We start from the raw sequence: 14238 nt of genomic DNA, 5'->3' as shown, positions 1-14238 counted from the left end.
CATAAATCATGCACCATTCTAGATCAACACAAGTTTAATGTAAGTTATAAATCTTGTTACCATTCTAGATCAACACAAGTTAAATGTAAGTTATCAATCTTGTAACCATTCTAGATCAACACAAGTTTAATGTAAGTTATAAATCTTGTAACCATTCTAGATCAACACAAGTTTAATGTAAGTTATAAATCTTGTAACCATTCTAAATCAACACAAGTTTAATGTAAGTCATAAATCATGCACCATTCTAGATCAACACAAGTTTAATGTAAGTTATAAATCTTGTTACCATTCTAGATCAACACAAGTTAAATGTAAGTTATAAATCTTGTAACCATTCTAGATCAACACAAGTTTAATGTAAGTTATAAATCTTGTAACCATTCTAGATCAACACAAGTTTAATGTAAGTTATCAATCTTGTAACCATTCTAGATCAACACAAGTTTAATGTAAGTTATCAATCTTGTAACCATTCTAGATCAACACAAGTTTAAAGTAAGTTATAAATCTTGTAACCATTCTAGATCAACACAAGTTTAATGTAAGTTATAAATCTTGAAACCATTCTAGATCAACACAAGTTTAATGTAAGTTATAAATCTTGTAACCATTCTAAATCAACACAAGTTTAATGTAAGTCATAAATCATGCACCATTCTAGATCAACACAAGTTTAATGTAAGTCATAAATCTTGTTACCATTCTAGATCAACACAAGTTAAATGTAAGTTATCAATCTTGTAACCATTCTAGATCAACACAAGTTTAATGTAAGTTATAAATCTTGTAACCATTCTAGATCAACACAAGTTTAATGTAAGTTATCAATCTTGTAACCATTCTAGATCAACACAAGTTTAATGTAAGTTATCAATCTTGTAACCATTCTAGATCAACACAAGTTTAAAGTAAGTTATAAATCTTGTAACCATTCTAGATCAACACAAGTTTAATGTAAGTTATAAATCTTGTAAACCATTCTAGATCAGAAAAGATTTTATGTAAACTTTAGCTCTTGAAACCATTCTAAAACACTAGTTTTATGTAAGTTGTAAATCTTTTAACTATTTACCTAAGTATCTCATATGAAAAAGTCTTTTGCTTAAACACTGTTCATGAAATATTTATGTCATATATTTTCTTTCTTCATTTCTCTTTAACAGAAGATACTTGTGTCAAATTTTCACTTGCATTATTAATCTTTATATGAGATTCATATGTTATCAATCTTTATCACATAAACCGTGGCACTGGAGTGTAATAAAGCCATTTAATAAAAACGATATTACACTAGACGATATTACCCTAGTGTTATAACACTTTGATGTCATTTGCAGTATAAACATTGCGTTAAAGCACGCTAATGTTAGCGTTACACTATAGGCGCATCAAAGAAAAATGACTCATGTTAACTGTTTACAGTTCTTACTTTATATATGTGATAAATAGAATATTATATCCGAGAATTTCAATACTGTATTTAATTAATTTGTTGAATAAAACATTATTATGCTTGCAGAGGTTGCATAGTATGATTTTATTCAACTCGTTCAATGTCCTCTATTACTATTTACATCAAATCCTTATGTACAATATCATTTTGTTTTATTTTACTTACAGGAGATCCTAATGTCATATATTCTCATGCTTTATAACACTTTACAGGAGATCCCTATGTCATATATTCTCATGCTTTATAACACTACAGGAGGTCCTTATGTCATATACTCTCATGCTTTATAACACTTTACAGGAGATCCTTAAGTCATATATTCTCATGCTTTATAACACTTTACAGGAGATCCCTATGTCATATATTCTCATGCTTTATAACACTACAGGAGGTCCTTATGTCATATACTCTCATGCTTTATAACACTTTACAGGAGATCCTTAAGTCATATATTCTCATGCTTTATAACACTTTACAGGAGATCCTTATGTCATATACTCTCATGCTTTATAACACTTTACAGGAGATCCTTAAGTCATATATTCTCATGCTTTATAACACTACAGGAGATCCTTATGTCATATATTCTCATGCTTTATAACACTTCACAGGAGATCCTTATGTCATATATTCTCATGCTTTATAACACTTCACAGGAGATCCTTATGTCATATATTCTCATGCTTTATAACACTTCACAGGAGATCCTTATGTCATATATTCTCATGCTTTATAACACTTTACAGGAGATCCTTATGTCATATATTCTCATGCTTTATAACACTTTACAGGAGATCCTTATGTCATATATTCTCATGCTTTATAACACTTCACAGGAGATCCTCATGTCATATATATTCTCATGCTTTATAACACTTTACAGGAGATCCTTATGTCATATATTCTCATGCTTTATAACACGTACAGGAGATCCAGATAAATTTAGAGAAGCACACAGATTTACCATGGCTGATACATTTTGTAGAAGGAAACGAGGGCAGGCATTTAGAACTACGAAAATTGCCAGCGATGTTAAGTGACATGAATGTAAGATATCTGTATACTTAAGCTGATTTTTTGGTGTTTTATTATCAAAATTAAATTTTAATCATTAATTTTCTTTAATAAAGCTATATGCTGCCATATGAGAGGACATATTTTCAGATAATTGAACTATTAAACATAATGATTCAATATATTAAATTAAAAAATTATATTCAGCCTCGTCATGTCCAAAAAAAAACATCATTAGAGTCCCTGTAGTCTTTAGTGAAAGCTGGAAAGTTGCCAAATGACTTGACACACAACATCAGTGTAGTTTGATTCTCAAACAAAACAGACATGAGAAAATATATTTGAGCCACGTCATGACAAAACCAACATAATGGGTTTGCGACCAGCATGGATTTAGACCAGCCTGCGCATCTGCGCAGTCTGATCAGGATCCATGCTGTTCACTTACAAACACTATAACAAGTAGAAAAGCTGATAGCGAACAGCATGGATCCTGATCAGACTGCGCGGATGCGCAGGCTGGTCTGGATCCATGCTGATCGCAAACGCACTATGTTGGTTTTGTCATGACGCGGCTCATATTTGAATTGACTGTTATATTTTGCACAGGTTGGTAGAATAGACTGTGAGGTGATGCGTGGAATGTGTAATGAGCTACATATAAACAAATTCCCGAGTTTCCTTGTGTTTAAACAATCTGGTGGTCATGAGATCTATTACGGTAAGAGAATGAAATAAAGATGTTTGTTTAATGTGAGTGAATACCGTATTGTTTCCATTTAACATCCTGCAGTTATTCAATTTTGTAACAAGGTTTTAGCTAAGAAATCAACCTGACCAGTTTGAACGGATAAACCAAACATCCCTACTGAGAAACGGGAAAATAGCACCATTTACTTGAGCAAGTGCCGAATGAGTGTAAAATTCTAATACTATCGGAATTTCTTTCTATACAAACAAAGAAGGCCAGAAATGTGCATTATTCTACAAAAATGCACTCTCCGTTCTTTTTACCTCCGTATATTTTCAAATAGACACATTGATGGCGCCATTTTTGTTTGAAAAATCTAATAAATAAAAAAATAATTTTTTGTCGAATTTTGTTATGAAAAGTATTGATCTAAAATGAAAGAAAATGGTCTAACTAAGAAAAATGAATCCGAACATGAGTATTTTCGATTCATTCATTAACGCTGTACACAATGTAGCGCAAAACAGCATGTGCAAAAACAACCTGGTTCTTGCTTGATAATTGTAAGAGTGACTGCCCTTGCTTTAGAACTGAACTGTTACTTTTTCTTTTTTACAGGAAGAGTTACTGCCCATGATGTAGCAGCTTTCGCAAGAGATGCCTCTGTGATAAGATTAGAAGCATTGAGCCCGAAAGATTTTGATTCACAAAGAGTAGGACCCGCAAGTTCACAAGTCTGGTTTATAGATTTCTTTGCACCTGTGAGTCAACTTTATATTAACACTTACCCTGCGAAACTTAATAGATATACCTTGCTTTAAACACTTTATAAACTGAGAACTATTGTACTTAACAAAGCATCATTGTTACTGTCAAACAATTAAGTTTTTGCGTGCATGTTGCTATCTCCAAAAAATACTGAAGGGAATGGGTTGAAACTTCACATACTTATTTGAGAGCATGATAGGAGTTTACTTTCCAAGGCCCTTAACTCTATCATGGATTTTGACAGAATTACAGCCCTTTTAAACTTAGAGAATTCTTCTATATCTGTCCTAAAATTTCTTAAATATCCATGCTTGTTTTACTATCTAGCACTAAGAATACTAATATTGTGTAGCTTGTTGTCCTATGGACAGTTTTTGTTTCAACTTTAAAGAATTGGTTAGTTTAAACATATTTTTACCCAATATAAATACAAATACATAAAGCAGAAAAGAATTGGACTGCAAAAAAATGTGTGTGTTTGTTACAGTTTCCTGAACAGTACTCATAGGTCCTATACTTGAACCATCTTTCAATTATTTTACAATTAATAAAGTTATAGTGTATTAATACTTTTTAATACACTTGTTACTATATATAGTAACAAAATTGCCTATGATTTCAACTGATTATGAGTGTCACGTGACCTATTATTAGTTTGCGGCCCGGGGCCGAGAACTAGTTATCAGCCCGCAGAACATGTGCACGTGCACAAACTGAAACAATGACGTCATATTTTACGTCATCAAACAGTTAACTGTAAAAGTGAAAGTAGGTTGTCAGCACGAATCGCTTTATTTTTTTTATGAGAGCTTAAGCGTATTTAGTACAAACACATTTTGTATAATACGATAATACGACAAATTCATTCCGAAAAAAAATGAAAATAAAACTTGCTTCTAGATTCTACTGCTTTGAACACACAAACAATAGACTCTAAACATCTCTGTACAGAACAGTAGAAGAGTACTGTAGACAAGAATTTCAACGAAAGAACTTCAAAGTATTTGTTGTTTTTTTTTTTTTTTTTAAATGCTACTATTAGGTCTACCAAGTGTATTAAAGACATTAATACACGTCAGAGTAGGGCCGGAAGGTGATAATCGGCCCTGAATGAATAATGGCCCTCGGGTCCATTATTCATTTTGCGGGCCGATTATCACCTTCCGGCCCTCTCCTGCCATGTATTAACCTCTTAGTACTGATGACTGTGTATAATGTACTGAAAACAGTCTAAAAATTTACTGAAGACGGTTTAAAATGTACTGAAAACAGTCCAATATGTATTGAAGACAGTCTAAAATGTACTGAAGACAGTCTTAATTGTACTGAAAACAGTCTTTTAGACAGAATGCCACTTTGTTTACATTTGCTACTTTTTTGACAAATTGTATTACAGTCAACACTACCCTCTCTATGCAGTATGAGCATTTAACATGCTTTAAATCCAATATTAAAGCTACATGTCTCCAGATGATTCAAAATATTTCAATAAAATCAAACTTGAGCAAATGTACTAAGATGTCAGGAAAAATAAAAAGTTTCAAGATTCAAGTAATATTTTACATGTTTTGTGGGACTGATGACTGTTTTTGCAGTATTTACAAGTACATTTCTATTTTGTTACTAATGCAACTAGGGCTATTTATGCATATTTTCCCACTTTTTGTTTTTTTACCAATTTACTTGGTTTGTAAGTGCCAGTGATAATGTGTTAATTGCTTCCTTTTGTTTTCTTCACAATATTATTATTAAACATTCAAATACATTTTCATGAAATTTAGCATGAATCTGTAGGCGTGCTGCTTTAAAACAATAAAATACATTTGATTGCCATTTCTTTAGATGAGAAATCGTTTGTCATTGATGACCATTCATGTGACTTTCCTTGATTAAAACTTTCCCGCGTTTTAATTTCTTCAGTGGTGTCCACCTTGTATGAGATTGTTACCAGAGTTTAGAAAAGCTGCGAAGAATTTTGGTCAGGTGGTGAATTTTGGAACAGTTGACTGTACAATACATGCAGGACTCTGTAGAAATGTAAGTAACTTTTAGTAGGTTTTACAGGGCTTGTTTTTCCCTTTTTATAGCTGGGGTCATTTAAAAGCGGGGGGTGTGGGGGGAAATATGGGAGTAAGCCACATTGAATTTACCAGACCACAGTTCAGCCACCACATCTTTCCTGGGCATGCTATCAAGCAGTTTACTAGTACTACTTGCCTTCACTTCTGTATATGCCAGAGCAGAGGTACAGTCAGTATGACCGTAGAATGGATTTTATATCAGTCACAATGAAAGTGACCTGCATGGTCCGGAAATTGAACCCTGTGGCTCGTTTGACAGTCCAATGCTTTACCTATTTAGCTAACTTGACGGTCATTTTATACATGTGAGTAAGCTGACCAGCTGGGTTATTGACAGTTGTTCATTCTGCTCAGGTGACCTATCATTACTAAAACAGTGTACAGATGACCTATCATTACTAAAACAGTCTACAGATGACCTATCATTACTAAAACAGTGTGCAGATGACCTATCATTACTAAAACAATGTACAGATGACCTATCATTACTAAAACAGTGTGCAGATGACCTATCATTACAAAACAGTCTACAGATGACCTATCATTACTAAAACAGTGTACAGATGACCTGTCATTACTAAAACAATGTACAAATGACCAATAATTAGTAAAACAGTGTACAGATGACCTATCATTACTAAAACAGTGTGCAGATGACCTATCATTACTAAACAGTGTACAGATGACCTATCATTACTAAAACAGTGTACAGATGACCTGTCATTACTAAAACAGTGTACAAATGACCTATCATTACTTAAACTGTGTACAGATGACCTATCATTACTAAAACAGTGTACAGATGACCTATCATTGCTAAAACTGTGTACAGATGACCTATCATTTCTAAAACAGTGTACAGATGACCTATCATTGCTAAAACTGTGTACAGATGACCTATCATTTCTAAAACAGTGTACAGATGACCTATCATTGCTAAAACAGTGTACAGATGACCTATCATTACTAAAACAGTGTACAGATGACCTATCATTACTAAAACAGTGTACAGATGACCTATCATTACTAAAACAGTGTACAGATGACCTATCATTACTAAAACAGTGTACAGATGACCTATCATTACTAAAACAGTGTACAGATGACCTATCATTACTAAAACAGTGTACAGATGACCTATCATTACTAAAACAGTGTACAGATGACCTATCATTACTAAAACAGTGTATAGATAAACACATAAATACATAAATATCTAATGAGCACCATGATTCTTTCCCCCGTGTAGTTTACAGCCGTATAAAGGCTGTTTCTCCTAGCCTTAAATAGTTATATTTTCCCCTAAAAATGCTATATTTTACCCCCTGAAATGACATGTGCACATTCTTAACCAGAATAATGACCTAACAGCAGCTGAATTATATCAGCTAGTTTATAATTTAATTGACAGAAAGTGCCTCTGCTATGTACCATGCATGTGAAATTGAATTGAAATTATTTTTTTTTTTTATAAAATGTGTGGGTAAATTCAATTCTCAGTTGTTGGAATTTAATTTCAGATTTCCTCCTTTTCCGGTTTATCATGCTATATTTTTCCCTTTCAAAAAGCCAAAGGTTGATTTGAAAAAATGGAAAAATAAAATCACTGGCTCTGTATGTAATGAAAAGATATACTTGAATGAATATTTTCAGTATAATGTGAGATCATACCCTACAACAATATTATATAAACCAGTCTGTTCCACATCATTACCATGGCAAAACCATAAATGAACACGCCCCTCGTCGAGTTTTACAGGTATACTAACATTTAATACATTTATATTTACACAAATGAATTTTTACACATTTCAAAATCGTATGTTTTTTGTTAGGATATCTGCCTAGTAAACTAAATAGGAAAAAACATTTTTTGAAAGGGTTTTTGAACTTTTTACAACAATCTATAGAAAAAATCTTTGAACCCTTTCATTCAAGTTTAATTTGCTTTTTTCATATTTTGTAGGGGTAGATCTGTTATTAGAAAAAAAATAATAAAATGAAAAAAAAAATACTGTTACTTTTAATGTAACTAATAAATTATGTTTTTTTATTTTGCTTTTTTTTGACAGCAAATCCCCCCCCCCCGTGGTCAGGGGTTGAGTTGTGATTCTAACCCGTTCCTCCTGGCGGGGGATTGCCCCCGAATAGTTTGGGTAGTTTAGGCGGGGAAAGGTTGTTAGATGGGTAACTCCCAGGACGATGGTTGGGAACTTACCCCCCTATATTTTTTAAAATTTTTGGGAAAAAAGGCGAAAAATGAAAAAACAAAAAACAAAAAAAACACACAATGCAATCTTTTTCCCATTCCTAACAACTTGTTTTTTTAAAAAAAATTTAATTGTGCTTTTTTAAATTTTTTGACACTTAAACCCTCCTTTCTAAAGTTAGACAAAACTAAATTTAACAGAAAGGTTTTTTCAGAAAGTGAAAAATTTAAATTGGTTAGTGGATTTTTATCCCTCTTTGGTGTGGGCCAGTAAAATTTGGCAAAAGGTGGGGGGGTTACCCAAAGGGAAAAATCTGGTTAGTTGGTTTATGCTGGGTTGGGGGGGCCTTTAAACAGTTGCCCGAGTGGGGAGTTTAAAAGGGAAGTTGGTTAGTGGATTTTTTTCCTTTAAAATGGGGGGGCCTTGTCCCCTTTTCACAAGATTAAAAGGGTTTACCCAGGAAAGATCTTTAGTGGTTTTTTATGCTCATAGTGGGGGCCCGTGTAAACCCAATTTGCCCCGAAGGAAAGGAATTACCCAAAGGAAAGATCTATTAGGGGAAAATTTTTAAAAGCCTTTTGGTGGGGCCTTGTCAATTTACCCCAAAAAGGGGGAGGAGATTACCCCAAGGTAATCTGGTTGGGATTTTTTCCCTTTAATTGATGTGGCCTTTTAAATTTTGCACAAGGGGAGGGGTTTTCCCAAAGGGAAACCCATGTGAATGTTAGCTTCATATTTTTTGTTTTAAAAAGGGAACAAAGGGTTAATTGATGTTTAAAAGAAAAAAAGATATGTAAGACTTTTTTTATTGTATTGTTTCCCTTATAAATTATTTTAAAATTTTTTTAAAGAAAAAATTTTTGTCCGTGTTTAATGGGGTTAAAATGTATATTGTCTTTATGACTGTTTTTTTTGTTTTACACATTAAGGAAAAGTTTCTGGAAATTGACCCGAAAGAAACAAAGCTATCTGCATTTTTTATTTCTGTTTTACCCTTTTTTTAAAGGGGTAATGTGGATAAATTTCGATCCCCCTTTCCCCCAATCAATCTAACCTAAAACTTTTCAAAAATGTTTTTAGTGCGTTATTTAAGGTTTCCCAATTTTTTAATGCTTTTAAAGTTTTTTTTATTTTTGGGAGCTTTTAGTTTTTTTTTTTAAAAACAAATTAAATTTATGTTTTTTTTCCTGATTCCCAATGTTGGGGGAAACGAAGAATGTGTTTGTAGGTTTGGTGGGAGTGCCGGGAAAGGGAAAAATTTTTTTTTTCTGGGAAAATTGTCTATACCTAATTTTTAAATTTTAAAAAACCCCAAGCCCAAAAGGGGTATTTTGTGGTAAATTTTTTGAAAGAGGAAAAAAATTTGGAATAACTTTTTAATCAAAAATTATTTGTGGGGAAACTTTTTTTGTGGTTTTCGGGGATAGGTCAATTAAAAAATTTAAAGATCCAGGAAATTTTTATTTCGTTTTTCTGAAAGATTTTTTTGGGCTCATATTATTTTTTTTTTTTGGGAAAATAAATCAGGGGAATTAAAAAACACTAAAAATGTTTTTGTGAAAAAACCGGGGAAAATTTGGGGGGTCCCAAATTAATTTAAAGGTGAACCCACGAAATGTTACCTTAAGTTTTAGATTTTAAATGTTTAAAATGGACTTAAATTTTAAAATTTTTGGGTTTGGCTGGGGAATGGAGGAAATAAGTTAAATCCCAATATGAGCCGGTCATAAAAAACCAAAAATTTGGGTTTGGACCACAGGGATCAGCCCGGGCCTGCGATCCGTGCAGTTTTTTCAGGATCCTTTGTGTTCGCTTAAAAATTTAAATAAAAGGGGAAAAACTGACGCAACAGCATGGACCCTTGTCAAGCGCTGGATGGGAGGCTGGTTTTCCGGGGTCAAAAAACGCTTTACATTGGTTTTGTTGAAAAAAGGTTTTTTTTTAGTTTGATTGTTTTGGGAAAGTAGAGCTTATTAAAACCTCTGAAATCGGGTCCTGGAAAAAACCCCAATACTAAGCTATTGTGTAAATTTTTTTTCCCGGGAAAACAAGGGTTAAAATTGAAAAATATCTATATGATCGTTTAGGGGTACTCAAAAAGGAGCTCTCTCTCCTCGTCTTTTTTTAAAAATATGTCCCGATGTTTAAATGTATTCTTCCTAGTCTTTTAACCAATTTTAATTATAGTCAGCATTTTTATATGTTCATTTAGAGGGAGATGTGAAAGCGCGGATAGCTCAGTCAAAAAAAACGGGGGCGTGGTGCTGGGGGTCGGGTTCGAGCCCTTTAAAACCACTTTTTTCTCACCCTGTGCATATTTTAAACGACTTTTGGGGCTCCCTGCTGTGGGGTTTCCCTTTGAACTTTCCCTTTGTCTTTTTTATGTTGGGAAATTAAGTTTTAAGTTGTAAATTTTAAAATGTTTTCTTCGTTTTTCTCATATAATGGTTGCATAGGCGCGAGTCACTCGGGCTGGCATATAAATTTCTCCCTTAAAAAGTAGAAACTATAACAGGGGGAATAAATTTCCAGAAAAAATATATTAGTCCAGATCTTGATTTTGACTTTTACGCGCCTTGGTGCGGACATTGTAAGTTTCCTCCAAAAATTTGAAAAAGTTCCCTAATGTAAACACATTTAATTCACTGTTTTAATATTGTTTCAGTATTAAATTTAAAAAATTAAGGCTAAACTTAAAAAAGGGAAATAAAAATTTATAAATGTAAGAAAAAATTATTTCTGGATTAAAAAAGTAACACATGAGGGGAAATAAACCCGGGTTGCATTCCGACTCCGCCACCCTGTGGTAAAAATTCTTAAAATTTCTTACACTTTTAAAGTGTATGACCCAGTTTTTCTTCCATTTTTGTTTAATATTTCTATTAAAATAATTGAAGATATTTTTAGTCTTTTAACATGATTTTTCAAATTGTGATTATTCTAGACCTCGAAAAAGGGGGGATAATATTATGTCACTAAATTTGCATATTAGTAAATTTAAATGTTTACATTATTTGTCATTAAAATGTTTACATTATTTTGTCATTAAAGTGTTTTACATTTTGTCATTTTAAAAGTTGGTTTTTTTTTCATTTAAAAAGTTGACATTTTTTTTTCACTTTAAAAGTTTAAAATTATTAATTTTGTCACATAAAAAATTTACATGTTTGTCAAAATTAAATGTTGCTTTTTTGTCACTTAAATGTTACAGATTTTATCAATTTAAAAATTTTTATTTTCTCACTTTAAATGTTGAATTTTTTGTACTTAAAAAGTTACATTTTTTTTCATTTTTAAATTTCCATTTTAAAATTTTAATATTTTTCCCTTTAAATGGTACATTTTTGTAACTTTAAATGTTTACTTATTTTTTTAAATTTAAAAGTTGCGTTATTTTAAAATTTTTAAATTTTAATTTTTTGTAAATTAAAATGTTGAATTTTTCATCAAATTTAAAAATTTATATTATTTCATACTTAAATGTTTAAATTTTGTCACTTTAAAAAATTGACATCATTTTAAAAATTTTCATTATTTCTCCTTATATGTTAATTTTTTCTCCCTGGTACTTTTTCTGTAAATTTAAAAGTTACATTATTTTGTACTAATTTGACGTATTTGTCTTTCCTTGTGTTTACATTATTTTGTAGCTTTTAATGTTGGCATTATTTTGCCACTAAAAATGTTGATATAACTTTGCAACTTTAAATGTTAACATTATTTTTGTCACTTTAAATGTTGACATTATTTTTGTCACACTTTAAATGTTGACATTATTTCAGAATATAGAAGGTACTGCTAAGGCAGGGAAGGTAGATTGTACTCAGGAAAGACAACTCTGTCATCAGGCCAGTGTTAATTCATATCCAACTGTTAGATTTTATACTGGATCTAGCAATGGTAATCCCCAGGTAAGTCTTTTCTTTTTAGTTTTTCTGAAAACTTAAAACACCTGTGAACGACTTGTCAAAGTTGCTGAGTTGAAATAGTTTGCCTGAATATGCTAAAGTGCTGAAGGTTTGAATATTAATAGACAAGACTTTTGCCCCTTGTTGCTGAGGGATTGCCTTTAACGTCTGTGGCATCAGAATTGCAGCTATTTTTTATCCCTGTGTGATTGTATTAGGTGACTAAATGGGTTCTAATTACTGGAATCTATGCATCTCTTAGCTCCAGTAGGTCTAGTTGTTTTAACCTCTTGTGTTGCTTTGAAGATTGTAACACCCGAGGTTAGCCAAAATCAACTTTCCTCTTCCGGCACCATATGACCTAAACTGTGTTGGTGCGCCGTAAAACCAATCAAACAAACAAACAAGGACAATTACATCTTAAAATGGGCTGTATTGTTGTTTTTTTTTTGTATTTCAGAATGCATATGGTTGGGATATTGTAAGCCAAAATGCTGAAGAAATAACTAATTTTGTTAAACAAAATACACCAAAGGTAAGAAAATATCAGTCGTAATTTTCATTTTAATATGTGTATGAAAAAAATCTTAAGATTGCTATTACAAATGGTGACTACAGAAATGTGGGAGGGGTATAAAAGGGTATTGACCCTTTGTATGCCAAGTTTATTTTCTGATTTCTATATTATCGTCTAGTACTGGTGTACGATGTTACTCTCCAGGAACGATGGTTAGGAAACTTCCCACCTATATGACTGAAATACTGTTGGGGAAAAGGCTTAAAATGATACAAACAAACAAAACAAATCTATATTATCTTGTTAAATTATAACATGTTTTTCAGTGTCATTTAGTTATATTATAACATGCCCTTTTGTGTAGTATGACATCCAGCTACCTAATGAAATGTCAGTGGTTTTACTCAGGTGCCAGCTTGAGCCTGAAATAATGCACAGAGGGGCAACTGAGGTCTTCCTCTACCAGTAAAGCTGGAAAAGTCATCTTATGACCTATACCTTGTGACATAAAATTCAGCAAGCAAACAAAAAAATGTTTATGAAATTGCATTTTATTTCCATCTTTGAAAAGCTTTTTATAATATTTTCATTTTGCTTTCAGAGAAAACAAGTGAAATATAATAAAGATCATGATGAATTGTGATACAACATCTGTGTTATATGATAGTCTACCATACATTATACCATGCCTTGACATTAAATAAATTATTTGTTTAACATTGTTATATAATATGTTCTACCATATAGTGTTATATGATATGCTACCATATAGTGTTATATGATATGCTTCCATATAGTGTTATATGATATGCTACCTTATAGTCTTATATGATATTCTACCATATGATATTATATGATATGCTCAGCCATATAGTGTTATATGATATTGTACCGTATAGTGTTATATGATATGCTACCATATATTATACCATGCCTTGTCATTAAATAAATTACTTGTTTAACATATGATATATGATATGCTATACAATAGAGTGTTATATGATATTCTGCCATATAATGTTATATGATATTCTGCCATATAGTGTTTTATGATGTTTTACCATATAGTGTTATATGATATTCTGCCATATAGTATTATATTATATATTACCATAAAGTTTTTTATTATAGTTTACCAAATAGTGTTATATGATATTCGGGCCTTTAAACAGTTTAAATATGTATTTTTCTCCCTTTATAAAATTTACTTTTTTTCCCATAAATATAGTTTAAATGAAAATTATAACCATTTTAGTTTTTAAAATGATAAAACAAACTATATAATGTTATATGATATTCTGCCATAAAAAAATTTATATGGATATTCTGCCATATAGTGTGTATATCATATTCAAACCAAATTTTTTGTGTTAAACCATTTAAATTTTTTTATTTAAAATTGTTAAAAATTTTATGTTAAATAAAGATTTTTTGACATATAGATTTTGAAACAAATAGTTATAAGGCATATTTTTCCCCCAAACTGTGAAGCAAGGTTGAAATATCATCAAAAATTTGTTTATACACGCCATAAAACCTTCAAAAGTCTTGTAAAAAAAATTTATAAATACTGCACATCCCTTTTTTTGGAAG

The 14238-nt window shown here is 31.6% G+C and overlaps 1 protein-coding gene across 1 annotated transcript in view; it reads left to right on the top strand.

Moving 5' to 3' along the window:
- The window catches only part of LOC132757336 (dnaJ homolog subfamily C member 10-like), a 32498-nt gene extending 19065 nt beyond the window's left edge, over window positions 1–13433 (top strand). The window contains 9 exon segments of the mRNA XM_060748595.1: window positions 2384–2503; window positions 3080–3191; window positions 3780–3922; window positions 5850–5966; window positions 7664–7699; window positions 7701–7769; window positions 11997–12131; window positions 12589–12663; window positions 13247–13433. Of these exon segments, the coding sequence (XP_060604578.1) occupies window positions 2384–2503; window positions 3080–3191; window positions 3780–3922; window positions 5850–5966; window positions 7664–7699; window positions 7701–7769; window positions 11997–12131; window positions 12589–12663; window positions 13247–13288 (849 nt within the window). The 3' untranslated portion in view covers window positions 13289–13433.
- Window positions 13434–14238: the final 805 nt, after the last annotated feature.

This window comes from Ruditapes philippinarum, unplaced genomic scaffold (assembly GCF_026571515.1).
Source record: "Ruditapes philippinarum isolate M1 unplaced genomic scaffold, ASM2657151v2 ctg5297_1_1_1_1, whole genome shotgun sequence".
Classification (NCBI taxonomy): Eukaryota; Metazoa; Mollusca; class Bivalvia; order Venerida; family Veneridae; genus Ruditapes; species Ruditapes philippinarum.
Note: the sequence above shows the minus strand (reverse complement) of the source record. Positions and strands in the feature narration are given on the sequence as shown.